Source organism: Canis lupus, chromosome 18, assembly GCF_048164855.1.
Source record: "Canis lupus baileyi chromosome 18, mCanLup2.hap1, whole genome shotgun sequence".
NCBI classification, from domain to species: Eukaryota; Metazoa; Chordata; class Mammalia; order Carnivora; family Canidae; genus Canis; species Canis lupus.
In genome coordinates, this window is record NC_132855.1 from 40,896,653 (window position 1) to 40,918,117 (window position 21,465).

Here is a 21,465-nt window from a genome sequence, read left to right on the forward strand (position 1 = left end):
ATAAACACACGTTTATTTAATCTCTAGGTACTTTTCTCTATATATTTAAAGAAGCCAGAAATCAATAAATTTACAGATACACATACACACACACACAGACACACACATTTATTTACTTCCACTCCAATTCTTTTTTTACATATATTTAAAGAAGGTGGAAATCAATAAATATATGGACACAGACACACACACAGACATACACATACTTATTTATTTCTGTCCAGATTCTTTCCTATGTATATTCAAAGAATATGGAAAAGGAGTTAAGGATGGGGGCTGCGTATAGGTATTTATTTCTTCAAGAAAATATTAGGTGCTTCAGTAATAAGTTATATTACATATTTTACAGATATGTACCAAATATTTTCTTGTGTCAGGCATGTTATTTATGAATTCAAAATCATTCATCTTAGTTTTGATTATTATTCCATGAATAATTTTATCTTTCCCCACTATTAAGCTCTTCTCCCTTTTTGTATTCTTGATTTATCTGGAATTTGTTAGTGTACTTTTTGATGTATGGTTTAGAAGAAGTGATTCTTCTCCACAGTCATATTTGATTATTTTTATGTGTTTTTAAAAGTTGTATGATTTCTCATGGTTGTGTAACTTATTTTGTATTACTAATATAATTTATTCAAGAAAGGTAAGAGGGGCAGCTTGGGTAGCTCAGTGGTTTAGCGCCCCTTTGGTCTGGGGTGTGATCCTGGAGACCCGGGATCGAATCCCACATCAGGCTCCCTGTATAGAGCCTCCTTCTCTCTCTGCCTGTGTCTCTGCCTCTCTGTCTCTGCCTCTCTGTGTGTCTCTCATGAATAAATAAATTAAAAAAAAAAAAAAAAAAGAAAGGTAAGCACTCCAATCAGTGAAACATAGGTTTCTATCAAGATTGACCAGGATACCTGGGTGGCTTAGTCTGTTAAGTGTCTGCCTCCTTATTTTGGCTCAGGTCATGACCTATGGGTCATGACATCAGGGCATTAGATTGAGCCCCTGCTTATGATTTTCTCTCTCTGCCCCTCCCTACCCCCTGCTTATATTCTCTCAAAAAAAATTGATCAATGAAAGTATGTTTATGAAAATAGTATATTCGTGTTTTAAGTAGTGTGGTCCTCATTTTAAACAATTGTTTTAATTAATTATTGGCCTAAACTATGTTGAATAAAAGGGATTCTTTATGTAATTCCTATAGCTACCAAAGAAACCTTGTTGATATCTTTCTGGAAGCCACTTTTTTTTGTAAATCTGTTAATGGATTTTAACAAATATTGCCATTGTTGTACAAAATAAGGCTAATGTTCCAGACTAGCCTTGTGATCAAGTTGCGTAATCTAATACAATCTTGAGGCTCAGCACCTTTTTGTATGTTTCCCTTAAGTTTTCTTTAATCACATGGTTTATGGAGAGAGGTGAGGGTCAGGAGGGGGAGGGGCCTCGGTGTCACAAAAAGGGGATGAATAGGATATTTTCATTTCTTTCAAAGTGATGTGGTTGATAGCTTTTCACCATATTGTTTACATTTTAAGTACTTCCCCACGCAGGCACTTGATAGGCATTCGCTTGTGCTCCCTCTCCCAATTTCCCCAATTCCACCCACCACTCTGCACACCTGCGGAAATCTGTGTACTCTGGGCTGGATGGATAACTATCCAGGGTAGCCCCTTCCAAGGGGAGACAGTTTTTAATTGTGTGTTTTCATCATTAGTTCCAGCTCTTTCTATTTAATCACCATCTTCATGTATCCTTCCCATAAACCGTGTTTATATGACCACCATGTCATATGAACCCAGCAACTTTTTGAAACTGGTACATTAAAGTCCCTTTTTAAAGTTTTCTATATGCAACTTATTATAACTCTGATGTCATTATGTTTTGAAATATAATAGGATGAATTCCTCATGGACTTCATCTGTCACTTTTCTTAACCTTCATGATCACTCTTTTAGTGTTAACTGGTATTTTAAGAATCTGATGCTCATTTCCTGCACATCACCATTTTACTTTATTAGTATGTCTTCCTTTCAGTCCTAATAGTTTGATAATTTTTAAAAAATATTTTATTTATTTATTCATGAGAGACAGAGAGAGAGAGAGAGAGGCAGAGAGGCACAGGCAGAGGGAGAAGCAGGCTCCATGCAGGGAGCCCAACGTGGGACTCGATCTTGGGTCTCTAGGATCACGCCCTGGGCTGAAGGCGGTGCTAAAACGCTGAGCCACCTGGGCTGCCCCAGATAATTTTTCTATTAATAAATATAATAAGATATTATATATTATATATATTAAATATATATTATATATATTTAACATTATATTTAAATATAATAAATATAAATATAATAATATATATAGTTTATATATATAATATATATAATAAATATAATAATAATGTCTTCCATGAAGAACTTATATTAAAAATAAATTTTTTATAGGTCAAAAGAATCACTATTATGTGGCTTTATATGTTAAAGCTTTGCATCTTAAAGATTTTATATTGTATCAGCAGTGCATTGTGTTATTTTTATTTTATATATAAAATTTTGAAGCCAGGAATGATTTAGTTGATTTCCTGGGGTATCCTGGATAATGGACATTGGGTTGTTTGATTTACGTGTTCTTTATACCACCCCCCACTTCTGAACTTATTCCCACCCTCCCTCTAGACTCCTAGACCCCCCACCCTGCTCCACCCTCCTCTTCCTTCCCCCACCCTCATTATCCCTCCACCTCCATTGCTTCCCATCTCCCTTCCGCCCCCACCCTCCCCACAACCCCACCCTCACTGCTGCAACCTCCCCTCTCCGTTCCTCCCCCCCATCCCCCCACATTCCTTTGATGTTGGTGGACAATGCTGGAATGATCAGGACACAGTTTGCACTTAACCGCTAAATCTTTATTAATTGAATTTTTATTATAACATCAATACAATTATTAGTAAATAGAAATACAGCAATAAAATGGGGAAGGGTAGGGAGGTGGTTGGGGTAGGGAGAAGAGGCAGGGGTTAAGTAGGAGGCCCACAGACAGGGTTCTTCTTCATCACTTTTCTGTAACTTCTATGAATATTTACCATCCATCATTACCAATTTTATTCCGGCAAGAATTTCTCAAAGAGTATCTACTTGTCCTGACTCTCCAAAGGCTTTGCTCACAATCTGGATCCTTGGAGTTAACACCCAGGGCAAAGAGCCTCTTTTAAACTATTCATCCAATCACTTTTGAGCTTTTTCCCACTAGAGTTTTATCCATGTCCAATTTGCTCTAAATAGGTTCATCTCCCTGTAGTTCCCTCTGAGTTTATTTGCAAGCTTTAAGGGTAACAATCATAGGGTAAAGGATCACAAGTAAGTACACATGTCCACTTAGAATTATCTAATACATAATATCATGCTAACTTTTAAACTAACCCCACCCACCTAAGATTACTTAGTCCCTCCCACCCTAAAATAATTATATATATCCCCTATTACTTAAAATGATTACATAAAGAAATAAAAACAATGCAATGTCCACAGACTAATTCCATCAATCGCATTCTACAATCTGAAACAACAAAGAACTTTCAAGTCCCACTAGATGCTCATTCTTCAGATGAAAACGTAGCATGGTTCCCACCCAGCGCTTCATCTCAGCAGGTGGTCCTTCATGTTTGCCCAGGTCTTTCCAGCAGAATGTTCTCTGTTGCCAATCTTGGAATCGTAGCTGACCTTCGATGTCTGTGGTGGATGACAACCGGATCAATTCAGGAGCCCAAGAGGTACCTGCGAACTTAAACAGAAATCCAGACTGCACTATGTAGACGTGCCCCTCTTTGTTTTGTGCACAAGTTCCTTATGTCACCTCTCATGATTGAATCAAACGAATTCTCCATTTTCTAGCATCTAATACAAATACCTCATTGCTCAGACTAAACTGACCCTTCAGAAATGCACGTAAACTTCCTCCATCTCAATATCTTAGCATGATGACCTTCATTAGTTCTCTCTGGGTGTGTCTAACAATGGGAGCTCATATCTTCTTCCTTGATTTAGTTAAGACCGAATATTTGGGTGAAAAGTTAACCAAATTTGCCAGCTTGTTTCGAAAAGGTGAATGGCAGCTTTGCTTAATAATTCTTATGTTTTGATTTATGTTCTTTAGGCTTTCTTTATTTTGCTCCCTTTCTAACTCCCTTAGAGATTTAATTTCTTTGTTCTTTCCTTCCTTATGAATAAAGACATTTTGTGGGGAAAATGCCAAAAAAGGTATTCAATTAACATAATCAACAGCAACAAAATAAATTCAGTGAGTGAAAGGAAACTTATTAAATTCTGATACTATAGAATAAATTTGAAATTACTTATCCTTAACACCTACATTTATAGATATTATATATAGCAATAAGGCATAGAACACACTGCCAACAGTTTTTCACGAGCTTTACTGAACAGCCAAATGTGGGTCAGGGTCTTCATCCAATGAGTCGTTGACCCACACCACCATGCTCTGCCTGACCGTTGCTGTTGTTGGTCAACCCCTCCGGACTTGCTTGCAGGGATGGCAAATGTCCGTGTGCTCATGCCAGGGCTGCAGACAATGACCTATTTCTAGGCCCTCTGCAGCTTGAAAATCAATTGACAACTGTAAATTTGACACAAAACAACTTGAATTCAAATGTATGGATGATGGATTGATCTGAGGTAAACTGAAGTGACGCTTCAAAAGAGTCCAGAAGCACAAACGCACCATTTTCAAAGTAATTACTCGAAAACACATGAGTGATTGACAAGCTTTCGGATTCCATTGAAGAGAAAGTAGCCAATTAGGTATCTTCTTTGAATTTGTATCTCTTTTTGTGTGATTTTTTTTTTAAAGGCCCAATTGATAAAATTGAAGTCCTATACGACGTTAAGCTAGAAGATTGAAGATGAACAGGATGAACTATTTTACAAATACTCCAGTTCTGAGGAGCCTCTCATTCACAGTGTTGTAAGAGAAGTTCACAGTCAAGAAATATTTTACACTATGTTACTTATCAATTTTAATTAGTTCAACAATAAGAATTTGATAGTAGTTTGTAATTCAATGGAAATAACTTCTGAAAGCAGTCATCACTTTAAAACACTGTTAAAAGACACTAGTAACCTACGGCTAAAACTTTTAAGTATTTAAACATGCAAGAATAAGGGTGGAGGGTAATGAATGTGTGAAAGATGATGTTGATGAAAAATGAAACTTCACCGTTAGACTCCTCTTCATGATTAGCAACTTGAAATATATACCATGTTGTCTACTGCTCAAACTGTGTTTTGGCAATTGGAGGTTGCGTACTGAAACACAAGCCCCTTGAAGCCTGCCTCTTTCTTCTCCGTGCGTGGCAGCAAAATGGAGTCTCAGCAACCAGGCAGGAAAGATGACACAAATCCTGCAGCAGGGTTAGTGGCAGTAGTAAAGAATTAAACAGAAAGAGAGAGGTTAGACAAACAGTTCAAGGTAGTAGCAAAAGACCAGGTAAAGAAGTCAGGCAGTCCCAGGTTAGCACAAAGCATCCAGGAGACTAGATGTCATCACTGGACTGAAGACAACGCTTGTGTTGTCTGTTGCTTTGAGTCGCTTGAGGCCTTTCATTTCGTTGGCAGCTTAGTTTTGTCTCCATCCTCTAAAGGGGACCCCTTTCCACTGTGTGAACTCTGATCCTTTAAGGTGGTTACCCATCAGGTCACCCTCTGGATGTAAAGCTCACTAAAGAAGTCCGTTATCTTCAAGACAGTGTCCAGCGCCCCAATTCTTCTTCTTCAAAGATATCCCTCGCAGGCATAGGAGTGTGGGTCTGGGTGCTAAGTTCATGTCCCCTCTCTAAGCATCCTAATGCTACAGTCTAGTGAGGGGACTGGTGATGAAATGCCCAGATGCATATGGAGGCAGACATATGGAGAGATGCTTCCAAGACTTCAGGTGACCCTCTTCCAGCCAATAACAACGACGCTCCAAAATTCCTTCTGAAGTACCAGGACAAGTCGGTAACGTTAACTTAGAGTCTCTTAAGAGTTGAGTACTGGTTAGGCGTCCTTTTGATTTGCTACTCATTAGCTCTCCTACATGATGGAAAGGTAGTGATGCTTCATAAACATCTGACACACGAGCCACCAACAGTCTCTGGTTACCAGGTTTAACATTTTGTGGAAGCCATTACTGGCATGATGATGGTAAGGTGTTGTGAGAAAGCCAGAGTTCTTGGGTACGTGTGATTTGCACCAGGGTGTGAAGGCACACTCTAAACATGCAAGAGTCCCATCTGAGAGAGCACTTCCCTTCTGAGGCCTGAGGTGTTTCTGTTGCAGGGGCTTTGCCTGCTCCTGGGAGAACCGGTCGAGTTGCTGCTCCTTGAGATTTAACGGAACCATGAAAGCGGAGTTTGAAGATGGTGAAGTTTCTAAAGGTGCAGCAAAACAGATCGCGGAAGCCACCTTACACTGCACCAACAAACTTGGCTTCCTTAATAAGGCGTCGGTCCTCCAGGGATGTTGTTAAAGAGTACCGAAACTGCAAGAAAAGTCATGTCCTTCTCCTCCTCCTCCGTCTCCCCCTCCAAAAAGCAATCGGCGTTTCCTGTGTTCGCATCAGCTTCTCTGTAAATGTCAATCATGGAATCTGGCAGCCCATTAATTTAGATGGTGACAGAGTGAGTTTCAGCAGGTAAAACCCAGGCTTCCAGGATTCGCTGGGAAGTAAACTTACGACGAATTTTAGTTAGGTTGGCAGTTGAGGTGGAAAACTGAGAGATAATTCGTTGGTAAATATTCTGTCGCTCTCGGAGAGCTTGCTTTTTAGGATGTGTGCCAGTCCAGGGTGGCTCTGACCTTCCTATAGCCATTGCAGAGAGGGCTGTGCCTCAGGCTGGCCCGAAGATGCAGTAGCCTACTTACGCACACAGTCACCGATTGAGAAGCTGAACAGGAGTGCAGTGTGAGGGCAGAGATCCTGAAGGACACGACAGGTGTTTACATGGTGCTGTAGGACGGCGGCGGCGGCGGCGGCGGCGGCGGAGGCGGCGGCTGCGGCGGCGGGTACTGGGGCACCGGAGGCTGGCGGTACCAATGCGGATTCCAAGTGATCATCACGGGGACATAGAGCGATCGTCCATGTCCATCTCGCCCCACTGGGTACCAGGCGAATCCTACCGGGTAGGTCGGGTACGTGGCGTACGTGGGGTACGTCTGGTATCCAGGTATTTGAGGTACATACTCCGTGTACGTCGCCAGGTGAGCCTGGTCATCCAAATTTGGAATGGAGAGTCGAGGATACTGGTTCTGGATGGTGAAGCTGTTGGGAGCTCGGCAGTCGTAGGAAACTTGCAGTTTCCACCCCCTTTTCACCTGGAGAACTTGGGCTCCGTTGGGGGCGATGGTTGGAGTGATGAGCCCATCCTTGACGTTTCTGGCCACGAAATCTCGCAGGGCTGCCATCTCGGGTTCGGACAGGGAGTACACGTGTCCGCTGGGGATACTGTGTGCTCCAGGGATCATTTCTATGGTCGGGTCGACCAGGCGGTGGTCTGGGTAGACGTTTTCATCCACCGGAGTGTACACATTCTGGACGTAGTAATACCTCACCGGCTGGTAAACTCGGTATCCATCCACCGGGTAGTAAAAGGACGGCTGTGCTGGTGGTGGGAGCGACGGAGGTATTGGGGAATACATCCGGCAGTGGTATCGGCAATATTCGGAATCGAAGACGATGGATCGGGTGCTCCACGTGATGTTGGGATCGTGTGTGCTCAGCCAGCGCACCCCCAGGACGACGGGGAAGAAGGGAGACTGAGTCACGTCGAATGACAGCACCTCACGGTGATCTCCCAGGTCGACTATCAGGTCGTGCGTTTCGTGGACAACGGGGCCCGAGGCTATGGGACGCCCATCGATCGCTTCTACGAGTATTGGCCAGTCCTTGACCCTCAGAGGAATTCCGTTCTGGGCAACGTACTCGTGGTCGATGAAGTTGCCGGAAGCACCAGAATCGATCATGGCGCGGACGAACAGGGTGTGTCTGCCCGGGAGATGGATCTGGAGCATCACTTGCAAGTGTGGAGATGAAGCATCATCTTGTGGGGACCTTATTATTTCTGGCCCGGTCGCTGAAGGTCCCTCTACAGCGGGGCCGGGGAGTTTCCCGCCGGCGAAGCCTTGGAGGCCTTGGCAGGACAGTTGTCGGCGTAGTGACCCCCGTTGCCGCAGTAGAGGCACAGGTTCAGCTTTCGGCGCCTCTCCTTCTCTTCCTGGGTCAGGCGCATGCGGGCGCCGCCCACAGGCTCGGTGGGGTCCACCTGGTGGTGGCTCGTGATGTGCGGCAGGACGAGCGCGCGCGGCGGGGAGCGCGGCTTGCGAGCCGCCGCCGCCCTGGCCAGCCGCCGCTCGATGTGGATGCACTGGCCGATCAGGGCGGACAGCGACTTGGCGACCTCGAGGCGCGACAGCTCGGCCTGGATGTGGTCGCTGAGGCCCTCGTGGTACTGGTCGATCAGCGCGGGCTCGTTCCAATCCAGGTCCTGGGCGATCATCTGGAAGGCGTTGGAGTAGTCGATGACCGACCCCATGCCTTGGCGCAGACGTCGGATCTTGCGCTTGGCAGCCTCCCGCCTCTGCGGGTCTTCAAAGACGTGCTTCATTTCGGTCATGAAGGCGGGGTAGTTGTGCATCAGGTAGTGGGATCGCTCCAGCTTGGCGGAGGCCCAGCGGGCGGCACGGCCCGTCATCATGCTGGTCACGAAGCAGACGCGGACGCGGTCGACGGAGAAATCTCTGGTGCTCTTTTCCATGAAGAGCTGGCACTGGGCCATGAACGGGACCAGCATGTCGGGGTTGCCGTCAAACTTCTCAGGAAGGTCGTCCGGGCACTCCTCCTCTAGCGGAGTGGGTGGGGCAGCGGCGGCTGCAGCACCTCGGAGCTCCAGGTCGTCCTCCTCGTCCTGAGGGGCGGGCTCCACTTGCTCGCGCAGGGAGGTGTTCTCCTCTGTGAGCTTCTGCACCTGGTTCTGCAGGTTGTTGTTCTCCTCGGACTGCTTCATGACCTTCTCTCGGAGGTTGTTGATCTCTTCAGAGAGATCGTCTCGCCTTCGTTCGGCCAGGTTGGGGATGTACTGGCCCCTTGGGGCGCTGCGTGAGGATGAAGAAGAGGAAGAGGAGGAGGAGCAGGAGGAAGAGGAGGAGGAGGGGCCGTTGGGGGGAGGAGGAGGAGGAGGAGGTGGGCAGTCGGGCCCCAGGGTGAGGGTTGGCGTGGGAGGAGACCTCCCAGGTGTAGCTTCGCTCCTGTGGGGATGGAGGCCCTGATCCTGGCCTCCTCTTCCACCCTTTCTTCGTTTTGTTTTCAAAAGCTTTTTGTTTCTGTAAAGGAAGATAAAAGCAGAAGTTTATCATCCACGTTCAAAGCAGCACACTACAAAAAAGATTTTAGCATCTAAAGTAGCCACTAAAGTACCTTAAATACGTGAGTATTTAAAGTAGCCATTAAAATACTTTAAATACATGAGTATTTAAAGTATCCACTAAAATACTTTAAATACATGAGTATTTAAAGTATCTCTTTGCTCTACTTGCTTACATTAATATTTAATAAACAAACACAGATCTTGCAAAAGGGAGAAACAAGTTAATAATCAATTAAGACAATAGGTAATAACAAAAAGCACCCTACTTTTTAACGTCCAAATGACCTTTTTCCTCATCAAATGTCACCTATTATGATTCAACAACAATGCATACCGGTATCAACAGCAAGTTTACCTTCACTGACCGTAAAAGAATGCGGAGACATTCCAAAATACCAGTTTGGATCAGGAGGGCACAGCAAGAAACTTTCAAGTCAAAGATGGAGACCAAATTAAAAACACAAAGCCAAAATGATAATTGTTATTAGACGGGTTACCTGAAAAAGAGCTAATAATCCAGCCAATAGGGAACCAAAAAGAAGGGTGGGGGATTTAAATCACACTGCCTGTATTCATCAGCCGGGGGAGGGAAGAGGGCACTACCTCCATGGTGAAGGTCACTAACTGATTATCAAAACAAACAACAACAACAACAACAACAACAGTCACGAAACCCACAAGATTGTCTAAATCCAACATAATCTGATTTCCCAGAGAGAATTCCCTTCGGGACAGAAGTGGCACCGAGCAGCAACGTTGTGTATCAGCCTCTCTCCTTATTATGCAGTTCATCAACAAATGTTAATTGATGCCTCCTAGGAAGAGCTAGGCTATTAAATGGGACAGTCAAAAAAGCCCAAAAAGAGAATACCTCAAATTTACAGTATGGATTTAATTAGGTAATGCAGGTAAAGCAGTGAATACTTAACAACTGTTAGCTGATATTAATAAGAAAGGTAACTTTCTGTGTAAAGAGGCTAAGATTAAAACAGGGAGGGCCTGCAACTATGGCAACCTAGGCAGGCATTTCCCACCTAAAGACATTACTTTTTTTGGGGGGGGGGGGAGGGGGGAATACGCTGTTGGCCAAACAAATCCAGGGCCTCATTTGATTTGCAGGTCACCAGTTTCCAACTTCTGGTTTTTAAACAAGATTTGTCAGCACAGTCCCACCCAAAAGTTTATAATTTAGAGCAGGATAGGGCTGTACTCCTAGGTGGTGAGTAGCAACATGGGGGGCATTGGGGGTTTGGGGGATTAAGGTCTTAATTATGGGTATGGTGACAATAAATCACACATACAATAAATCCAGCAGTGTTTATGTACTTCCTAAAATGAGGGTTAAATGCATTTATAGTAACTTAATTTTAACTTTTTATAATTTTTAAATGAGCATTAAGTTCTCATATTTGGAAAACTTTAGGAAAGCGCTCAAAAGTTTAAAACCATAATTTGTAAAAGCAGGCAGACTGCCCATTCACTAAATTTTAACTTGGCATTCCTGGTCACCTGTTCTTCTCTGACCCATCAAGGCAATAATGGACACTAAATTAATTATATTAATTAAAGCCCACAAAGATAAATGTGTTATTCAAAGAAGTTATGTGAAAAATAGCTAATATTTCAATCAATAGGGTACAAGAAAAAAAAATGAGGCCCTGGATTAGTCACAAAATAGTGTGATTTTGATTTATTAAATTAAAATCTTTATTTTTTTAAATTAAAAGCTTTAATGTCCCATTAAAAAACAATAAACACAAGTCAGGTGACTCAAGTGCCACTTCTGTATCTAGACATTAATACTTAGAAAACTTAGAAAACTTCTGGAAAGGCCTTCATAGCTCTGCCTGGCGTTGCCTGACCCAGGTCAGGAAGGTTAACAACCCACATGTCAATCACAGTCATTGGGGGGAGCTTTACTGAGGTTCCAGTCTCATGGTTTTAATATCTGCAAAACATAATAATAGGACAGATATAACAACACATTCAGAAATCAGCAAACAATCATTGTATATTGTTTAAGGAATCAAAAGATCAATAAGGGCTTAAAATGCAAATGATTTTAGTAGACAGGAAGGTAACATAAAAGTGAGAAGAAACTGGAGTTAAGACAATAAGGAGTGGGCTGGTGACTATGTAATTTAGGGATGCATGTCCCCTCCCCAGAAACATTCAATTCTTTAAAATATTTTTAATCCAGTGCTGGTCAAATAAATTAAGGGCCTTATTTGACTTGCAAGGTCACCAGTGTGAGACCCCTGACCTTTACCAAGATCAGGCATCAGGTACCCACCCCTGGGATTTTTAATTTTGGTGTGGGATTCTAAATCCTAAAGGAGATAACTGCCCAGAGAAGAGTAGTGTAACCTTTAAAAAACATAGGATAGTCGGCAGGCAGGTTAACATTCAATGTAAATAAAGCTTAAAGATATTTAAATAGCAACTAGAGCACCAGTTAATTTGGGAACAGGAGCACTGTGACTTGATTTGCACCTCCCACCCCTTACTAGGGGCTGGATTGTGGAGGTCAGGCCCAAAGGCTCCATTCCTAAAACCTGAAATGACACACAGTACTGAGCCAAGTCACATGGGATAGATGTCACCTTTACACATGAAAAAGAATCCAGTGTTAGTCTATATAGGAATTAAATACATTTGATTGACCTTTGACTCTTCTTGAAGACTTCTAAAAACTTGTTCCCCAAACACACCAAAAAGTAACAGTAGCCAAAAAACACTGCACATTAAACATCTCATTAGAAAATGACACTTCATTAAGCAACTCTTAATTGCTTTATATTTTCAAATGTCCCAATTTCTTTTTTAGTACCATGTATACTATTTGTGAAATGCAAATTATATTAATATGCATATTTTTACCATTGTTTTGAACTTTAAAAAAAACATAGAATTTCGAAAGGAAGTGGGGGTAGGGTGACGGGGGGGGGGGGGGGGGGTGGGGCTGGGGATTAACTGAAAGCTGTAATTACCACAAGTATAAATACATAAAGATATGTAAATTGCATATTTATTAGGGGGTGGGTGACAGATATTTGGGAGTCAGAGTCCTGGCTTATGGCTTACAATATATGAAACCAGGTTTTAAAATTTCTTCATTTTATTAGAAACATAAACATGGTACATCTGACTGGAGGTAAGGCATCAGATGTTTTATGTGTATGTTTTATAATGCCAGCTAAAACCCTCCAATCTATTTTTTAATGTAACCACTTTATGTTACATTATACAAAATGTAAATATGACAATTATGTACCATTGTGAAGTAGTCCACTCACCCTGAATTTAAATAGCCAATTAGCTTGTTTTTACTTTTAAAAAGCTATTTTGAATATCTTAAATATGTATAGTTTTGTATTATAATTACAGCTTACATTATTAGAGTTTAATTTTTTTTTTTTTAAAGGATCCAGTTAAGTGAGAGATAAGGCAAGCAATGCCTTAGACAATCCTGGACAGCAAAGCACCAGGGGGAAAAAAACCAGAAAACACCTGCAGACACCAAAGAAGGCACTGAATCAGCCAATTCACACTGGTCATTTAACATATATTTAATGAATGCCTACCATGTGCCAGGCACAATAAATATGTAGGCAAGTTAGCCAGGGCTAATCCCCTAGAGTGCCCAGAAAAAAACCCCAGCTTCATAGGCACGCAGATAAACACCTCATCCTTGCCCCAAGGCCAAGCCAAAGGTACCAATAAGCCACTTAAAACTCCTATGAAACACAGTTCAAGTTGTTCCTTATTTTGTATCCACCGAAGAATCTGATTCCAATAAGCCACCACAAATGTCCACAGTGTCTCAAAAAACCCTTAAATGTGAAAAGTATTTAAAATAGTTTATTTTTCATTTGTAGTAAAAACTTTTAGCTGGATCGCCCTTAGAGGCACCATCCAGATCTGAGCAGAAGTAGCTTTCATAAACCACTATCAAGTATTTAATTGTGGAATGATGTCATTTAATATATGCAAAGCACTTGTAAAAAGTGCTTGTAAATCCCAGGTATTATCACCATTGTTGCTAATTGTTCTTATTTATTATTCTTATATTTATTAGACACCAGTGGATAAAGAGCAAAATCGGCGCCGCCGAGAAACCGCAGGTGGGAGGGGCTGTGCAGCCAGGCTCAGGCCGTCAAAGCAGTGAAGGCGCGCAAGCGCAGAGGAGGTGGGCCTGTAGGGAGGGGCTGGGGGCTCTCACTGCGCAGGCGCAGGCGGGCTCCAGGAGGCGGGGCCGTAGGCCACCACGCAAGAGGCTAGCCCAGGGAGGGGCCAGGCTTTGGAGAGGCAATGTCTGGGGGGACCACCTCAGAGGAGGCGGGCCTGGGGGCAGGCGGGGGTCTGGGGGAGCAGCCTCAGAGGCGGGCTCAGGGAGAAGCGGGGCGTGGAGGAGCGGCCTCAGAAGAGGCGGGCTCAGGGAGCGGCCTCAAAGGGGGCGGGGCTTGGAGGAGCGGCCCCAGAGGAGGCGGGGCTTGGAGGAGCGGCCCCAAAGGAGGCGGGGCTTGGGGGGAGCCCCCCCAGAGGAGGGGGCTCAGGGAGAGGCGGGGCTGGGGAGAAAGGGTCTAGAAGGCGCGCTCTAGGAAGGCGCGCTGCAGAGGAGGCGCGCTCCGAGTAGGCGCTGGGAGGCGCTCAGCACGCGCTGAGCAGATACTGCAGAGAAGGCGCGCTAGAATGGGCGGGGCGGGTCTGAGACTGGCTGTTTGCCTCTCCCGGGATCCCCCCCCCTTCCCCAAACCCCTCCCACCGGCCTCCACAGCCAGATTCATTTCATGCAACAAGAGCAATCACCCCCAGATCCAACCCCCGCCCCCCATACTAAGCAAACCCAACAGTTCCCACAAACTGTTGCTGGACGCCAGTTCGCGCCACCTTTACAACTACACCGCCACTTCAATCAAGCGCAACTAGGCAAGGCAGCCCGCTCTGCCACCACCAGAAGATTCCCTTTTACACTCAAGTCAGTGCCCCTCCGCTCCACTGCTATAGCAGGAATGGTGTGGGCAGAATGTTAAACGCTAATTTTTGCCCGGGGCTCCATTTTGTCTAACAGCACCATCATGCAGACGACCGTCCTGCAGAAAAACATAGTGGGAGCCATTCCAAAAGGTGTGTTGGAGACAAAGGGTGGGGTCCCCCTCTGAGAAGGCAGTAATCTTACTCTGCAGCTCTTGTCCCCTTCCAGCGGGTTTCTTTGTAGCGTAAAACAGTGCAGCTTATCTACCTCTGCAGCTGTTATTACTTTGTAGCGCATTTTAGGTGTAAATTCTCTGCAGTTCATGTACCTCTGCAGTTCCTGTGCCTCGTAGCACAATGAAGCGCTGTTGTAGTGCTAATGGTATCATTTCTGTAGCGCTGATCTTCGGCAGCTCAGATTTTGTAACGCGTTTAAAGCGTCAATCAGTCATCAGTCTGCAGCTCATACACTGCTGCAGTTCCTAATGGTTCGTAGCGCATTGAAGTGCCCATCAGCTTGTAGCGCAACTGAAGCGCCCATCCATCTATAGCGCATTTGACGCGCTTATCGGTTTGTAGCGCATTGAAGCACCCACCAGCCTGTAGCGCATCTGAAGCGCTTATCCCCTTATAGCGCATCGAAGCGCCACTTAGTTAGTAGCGCCTATCACCATGTAGCGCATTTGAAGAGCAAATTGCACGTTGGTCTGTAGCTCATGTCCGTCTGCAGCTCATGTCTGTCCGCAGCTCATGTCCGTCTACAGCCCTTCTCTGGACTTGAGTCCTGGAAATCGAAGCCCTGGAGGCTTGGCTTCTCCACTCTGTTTTGGGGGTTCGGCCGGTGAAGGCGTGACAAGATTTGCGTGGAGACATTTAGGGGCACTACTGCATCTCCCGCAGCTCCCGCAAAGGACAGGGAATGAATGTGATCTTAATAAAAGAAACATCCTCACCGCATACTCACCACGCGAGGACTCCTCTGCGAAGACAGGAGGACGGGGTCCCACACCTGTGCCAGGCGTGGGTTCCGCCGGGTGCTCCGCGGCCCGGAGTGGCTCCGGACGCGAGCCCGCTCAGCGGACCTCTGGCGAGGCTCGGTGGACCCTCTCGGCTGTTCTCCCCAGGTCGCAGTCAGGTTTCTTCGACACACACCAACCGAAGTTGAAGCGCGTGTACCGGGAGCGCCGACAGGGAGCCTTATATAGGCTGAACAGAGGAGGGGGGCGCCAAATCCCAGCGTGCTCCGCGGGGTAGGGGGGCGGAGGGGAGCGGGGGCGGAGGGGGGATGGGGTGGGGATGGGGTGGGGGTGGGGGCGGCGGCCGCGCTACGCGGGCCCGCCGCTAGAGGGAGCACGGGATTAAGGAGGGGGTGCGGGATGCTGATGCTGAACCGGCCAAGCTGGGAGGAAAGAAGAAAGGGAGGGGAGGGGAGGGAGAGTCGAGGACGGCCGGCCTAGCCAGGCCAAGAATGCAATTGCCCCGGTGGTGGGAGCTGGGAGACCCTTGTGCTTGGACGGGACAGGGTCGGGGGACACGCAGGATGAGCCCCGCGACCACTGGCACCTTCTTGCTGACAGGTTAGTGGCCCGCGCGCGACGGGAGGTGCTGGGGCCAACAGGCCGCCGCCTCCCCATCCCCCGCCCGGGTTTTGGGGTGTCTGGGCGCATCTCCTGGGTGTCCTCCCCTCTTGCTGCCCCCGTTCCCACCGCACCCCGCGCCCCAATCCCCGGGCCCAGGGAGGCCCTTCCCAGGCTTGACCCCTGGCCTTTTTTCTCTGCGCCCCCGCGGGCCCCTCCCTGCCCGGAGCTCGCAGAGATTCCCGCTCCAGTTTCCATTCCTACCACCCCCAGCCCCCTCACCCTCGCCCCCCGTTTCCCAGCCCTGGTGGTGGACCTTTCCTCATCCCCTAGCTGCAAAGACTTGGGGGTTGTGGCCCATTTTCCTGGGGGGTCGTTACCGCACGAGTGGGGCGCTGCGGCCCGGAGACGAGCCATAGGAAACGGGGATCGGGCTGCGTCCCCTTCCACACAATCGCACCCTTTCCCTCTTTTCCTTGAATTCGATCCGGAGAGAGCACAAAAACGTGCCTTTGGAACACCTAATTCCCCCCCTTCTTCCTAAGAGCGTTTTCGCGGCGGCGGCGGCGGCGGCGAGGTCGTGTTTTCTGGGGTTTCCCGGAGCGGGCGGCGGAATCGTGAGATACCGGGAGCCAAGCAGGGCGCGTGCGGGTCAGGGGTGACCCCGGCCCCGGCCGGAGCCGCTGCGACAACATTTGCCCCACCAAGTGCGCTGTTTTGAAAAGCAGAAACAATTAAAAGCAGCTGTGGATGCCTCCCCTGCGCCCGGAGGCTCCGGAGGCTCCCAGCTATGGCCTTTAGGCGGTGATTACAAGGTTCAGCCAGAGCCCTCGTTCTCCCTGCAACGTTACATTTCTCTAAATCTTGTAGAGAGAATGAATACGTTTAGTCACGGTAACCGCATGTTTAATCCTTTCCAGCGTGTTGCCGAGATTCTGCCGCAAATGTTTGTGTGTATTTATGCACAGAAACATACGTATTTGACGTTAGATAAAATTGCAGGGAGTTACCAGCGCCTGAAATCCTGATGAGGAAGGATGCTTAGACTTAGACGACGACAACCACCACAACAACGAGGATTTCCATTTAAGCGCCTCAAAAGTGTTAGGCTCCGAGCAGGATAATTTGTTGATGATCTTAGAAGTTGTTTAAGTTAAAAATGGAAAACCGATTGTCTACAGCTGGATGAGGTTTCTGAAATACGGATGAGACCTTTGCAGTTGAAGGCTAAAATGGAGCATATTTTAGTACCTTTGCCCCAGATTATTTATACGTATGGGATAAATAGGAATTTGGCCCGTTGTAGAGGACAAGGTGTCAGGGATCGGACTTGAAGCTAGCTTTTCTAAGAATAAACAAAACCGGAGCACATTTACTGAGATATTACTTTCTGTCAGAAATTAAATGTTGACCATATGAATGAATGAATGAATGAATGAAGATTTCCAACAATGAGATAGATTTTCCTAGGAAGTTGGGGGTGAACACAATTATATTTTTTAGAAGTGCTTTTTAATCTTAAGATGTTCATCCTTTTCTGCAAGATAAAATAATTTTTGGATTCTTATGTATGCCAGAGTACCATTCTCTTGACGGCCGAACTGTCAACTCTTTAGGATTTTTTTTTTTTTCAATCTAGAAAAAGTTACTTCATCTAATTGTTAACTGATAGGTATTCTTTTCCTAAAAAGTGACGTTAAAAACCAAGATAGATGGTAGGGAAACTAAAAGTTTAAAAATCTATCCCAAGACACTTGAAGTTTGAACCACTTTGAACCAATTTAATTTTTTATTTCAAAATGTTAACCAGAATTTTTCTAATATAAAAACAGCTTTAGTATTATTTTTATCATACTAGATTCTTACTCACTGTACAAAATTCAGGAGAAAAAAACTCCAGAAAACTGGGGGGTAAAAAAAAAAAAAACAAAACCAAGAAAATCAAGATCACCTGTGACCTCTTCATCCTGAACTAACCCCCGTAAACATTATGGAGTTTACTTTTTTCAGACTTTTTTTATGAGAGATATGTATTTCTCTTAAAGCTGCATATGTATGATTCTTAAAAATGAGATCAAATTAATTTTCCTTCATTATTTTCTTTCCAAAGAGACCTGTCAGATAACATTAAATTTGCAGAGGTTTTTTTAAAAAGGAGATAACATTAATTACTTTTTACAATTAAAATTTTAAATGAACAACAATAGGACGTAAATATTTAAAACTAGAGAACCGAGAATTTCCTCTGATCTGTGTGTTCTGACATACACATAGTTATCATTTTGGTGTATTTCTTTGTGTTTTTTATTTCTCAACATATGAAATAATTTTTACTTTGCTTAGAAATAGAATTTTCTAAGAAAAAATGACATATATTGGTACGTAATTATGATAAAACTTTAAAAATATGAAACAACAAAACAATATTAAAAGTAAACACAAAAATACATTGATAGACAAATACTTTAGATAACATTTATGTTATCTTACAAAACAACATTAACTGCCCCTCTGCCCCAATTAATAGACAGGAATTTTGAACACTTTTTTTGACATTTAGTATCCTAAGTGAATTTTTTATATTCTCAGATATTTCCCACCATTGACTATTTGTTACCTATTTTCCACAAGATTACATGTAAAGCAAAAGAAAGTGTTAATGAGCATATTTATTTTATCAAATAATAACTGGTCATTGTGTTTGAACACTTTAATCCATTTTTAAGAGCATTTGCTCTGGATCTATGAAGCTGTTGTTTTACCACCTGCATTTAACTTCTTATGTAGTAGGAAAATTGCATTTCAAAACAAAGTAGAATTTTCCCTTGTCAGGTAATAACTGCACTTTCTACTTGGACATTTACCTATTTTATGACAATTTGCCATGTATCTGTGAAGCTCTTGATTTACCTCGTATATTTAGCCTGATTTCTAGGGTGGTGGGAAAATTGTATTTCCAAACGAAGTGGAATTTTCACTTGTCAAATAATAACTGGACTTTCTAGTTGGACATTTTATCTCTTAAATGAAAATTTGCTTTGGACCTATGAACCTGCTGATTTACCACATGCATTTGGCTTAACTTTTGGTATGGTAGGGAAAATTTATTTCTAAGCAAAGTAAAATTTTCAGTTGTCAGTATAGCTGGACTTAGTATTTGGTCATATTAGACTTAGTATTTCGTCATCTTATCTCTTTATTATAAGAGTTGCCATCAATCTAAAAGCTGTTGGTTTACCTGATATATTTAGCTTCTAGGACAATGGACAAATTGTATTTTTAAACAAAATGGAATTTTTACTTGTCTCTCTCTCTCAGACATGAAAAAATAACTAGGGATAGCACCAGAGAAAACTAGTGAGAGACCACCTCAAAGAGATAAAGAAAACATGTATTTCAGATTCTAACACTGGTTTCCCACTGATGAATACCACACTCTAAACAAAATGCTGAAGGAGTGAAGAAACCCTGACATGTTAAAAAATTCTTCATCAAATATTCAGATTGTTTGGGGATTCCAATAAGGGCAGGATTTATAGATCCTATTTTCTCCCAAATAACCAGCCACTTTGTTTCTTTTTCCTTTATGCTAACTGTAGCACACACTTACTCTTTCTGACTCCTTCTCTTAAACCCTACCCTTGCCTCAGCTCTAAACACCAAGGTGCAAATCCTATTGCTGATCTTATTTCCCGCTCTTAGTGTATAAAAGGATTCTAGGTGAATAGATGTTGTGAATTTACTTGTCTGCTAGAAATTCTTGGGATGGAGCTGTGTTGTAGTCCAGAGCTTCACAAAACTATTAACATGGTGACTCTTTTCCCCCCTTTTCATCCTTTTGAACTTCTCGAGCAGAGACAGACAGACAGACAGACAGTCATGAACAGACTGACTCTCTCTCACACACATAACAACATTCAGGCTTTTTCTAAACTTCAGAATACTGTTCTCCGGTCTGCTGTCTCTCTGATTTCCAGAAATGTTAGCCAACAACAGGAGTGCAAAATTCAAAAAAAGAAGCTGATGTTCCTAAGGATCAACAAGTCTTTTTAAATGAATATTTTTTGATTGGAGTTTTCAAGTTGGTAGGATCGTATAAGTCTCAGTGCTCTTAAAGCTGTTTTACATGAACTGCCTCCAAACAACATTCTAAGCAGAATTCCTAGTGTCTTCAATTTTTAAACAATGTAACTATAGTAAAGACAGTATTGAATAAAAAACAATCTCCACAATCTGAGGCAGGAACAGACATTTCCATTGATGCTCCTTTCCTTTTAGTCTTTGTTCTGCATGTATATGTATTTTTCAAAGACTGTAATTTTAATATGTGTAGCTTTGTACACTTTGTTTTGAAACATAAGTGAATCTTGTTTTCAGCAAAGCATTTTAGGCTTTAGATGCTCTTGTGTGAGATGGTGTGTAGCCTAGCGAGATTGCTTTGTGAGCATGAGGCAGGCTAAACTAGCACCAGCCAGGTGTGTGGGTTACTGGGTTGGGGTCCGAGAGTGGTCCCTGGGGATAGATCCATGCCTTTGCCCTGGGTCTTCTCTTTTTCAACATTTTTATGAATGACTTTGATCAAGATCTAAGATGCTTGCTTTAATATCCAGGGATGACTTGCAAAGGGGTAGCTGTTATAAGTAGATAACAGAATTCAGAGTTAATATGGTTAAAATAGGCTGCAATGCTAGCAGAAAGATATTTTATGGCAGTAAATGCATCATTATTCATTGGTATATAAGGAAAGAGGTGACTTAATGTGGTGGCAATTTTTGAGGAAAAAGAAGGTTAATATGAGCCAGGGGCTTGATGTGTCTGCAAACAAGAAAAAAATCAAATTCAGATTCTGATAAGAGTATAGTGTCCATATGTCACAAAAATTAATAGTACCCCACTCTAATTAACCACATCTGTAGTATTGTGTCCATTTCTGGCTGTCACATTTAAAGAGAGACGTTGACAAATTAGACAACTTCCAGAACAGTCCGTGGGGATGGTGAGGGGTCTGGCAATCCTGTCATAGGAGGTATCCTCAAAGGGTCTGGAAATGTTTAGCTTGAAGACTAAAAGTAGACATAAACTCTCTTCTGTTTGCTCCGGAAAGCAGAACTAGCATCAGTGGGTAAAAGGTAGAGATGGATTTCAACTCGAGACCTTTCTAACAGTTAGTGCAGCTCAGCAAGGGAATCGACTTAACACCTTTACTTGGGCTGTTCTTTTAATATATCAGAAATATTCACCTTTATTTGCAATTCATCTTTAATCTGAAGGCCATGATAACATTTTCATGTAGGACAGCAAAGATACTTGTGATGGAAACATTTTTTTTTTTCTGATAAACTGTCCAAGAAGAATAGCCCTATGTGTTGCAAGTTGATCTCTTACAACTTGAAAGTAGCTGCAACTGGGCAATTTAACACATTCCTTCCTACCCTCTTATTCTGTTTCAAACATGAATATCCGAGAAGAGAATTAAAGGGCTTTTGGCTTTGTTGGTTTTTTTTTCCTCCCCCA

At 43.7% G+C, this 21,465-nt stretch overlaps 2 protein-coding genes across 8 annotated transcripts in view; one reads left to right on the forward strand and one right to left on the reverse strand.

The window, feature by feature from the left end:
- Window positions 1-2,868: 2,868 nt before the first annotated feature.
- On the reverse strand, window positions 2,869-15,608 carry PEG10 (paternally expressed 10). The gene is given in 3 exon segments (XM_072784121.1): window positions 2,869-8,149; window positions 8,152-9,356; window positions 15,328-15,608. Coding segments are annotated over 3 exon segments (2,382 nt in total). The 5' UTR covers window positions 15,333-15,608; the 3' UTR covers window positions 2,869-6,977.
- Window positions 15,609-15,767: 159 nt separating this feature from the next.
- SGCE (sarcoglycan epsilon) overlaps window positions 15,768-21,465 on the forward strand; it is a 68,389-nt gene continuing 62,691 nt past the window's right edge. For 2 of the 7 annotated variants that reach the window (XM_072784122.1, XM_072784123.1), the window contains exon 1: window positions 15,768-15,951. In XM_072784122.1, the coding sequence (XP_072640223.1) occupies window positions 15,843-15,951 (109 nt within the window). In that variant the 5' untranslated portion in view covers window positions 15,768-15,842. The remainder of the gene's footprint in view (window positions 15,952-21,465) is intronic. The other 5 variants (XM_072784124.1, XM_072784126.1, XM_072784125.1 and 2 more) reach the window with 3 other exon arrangements.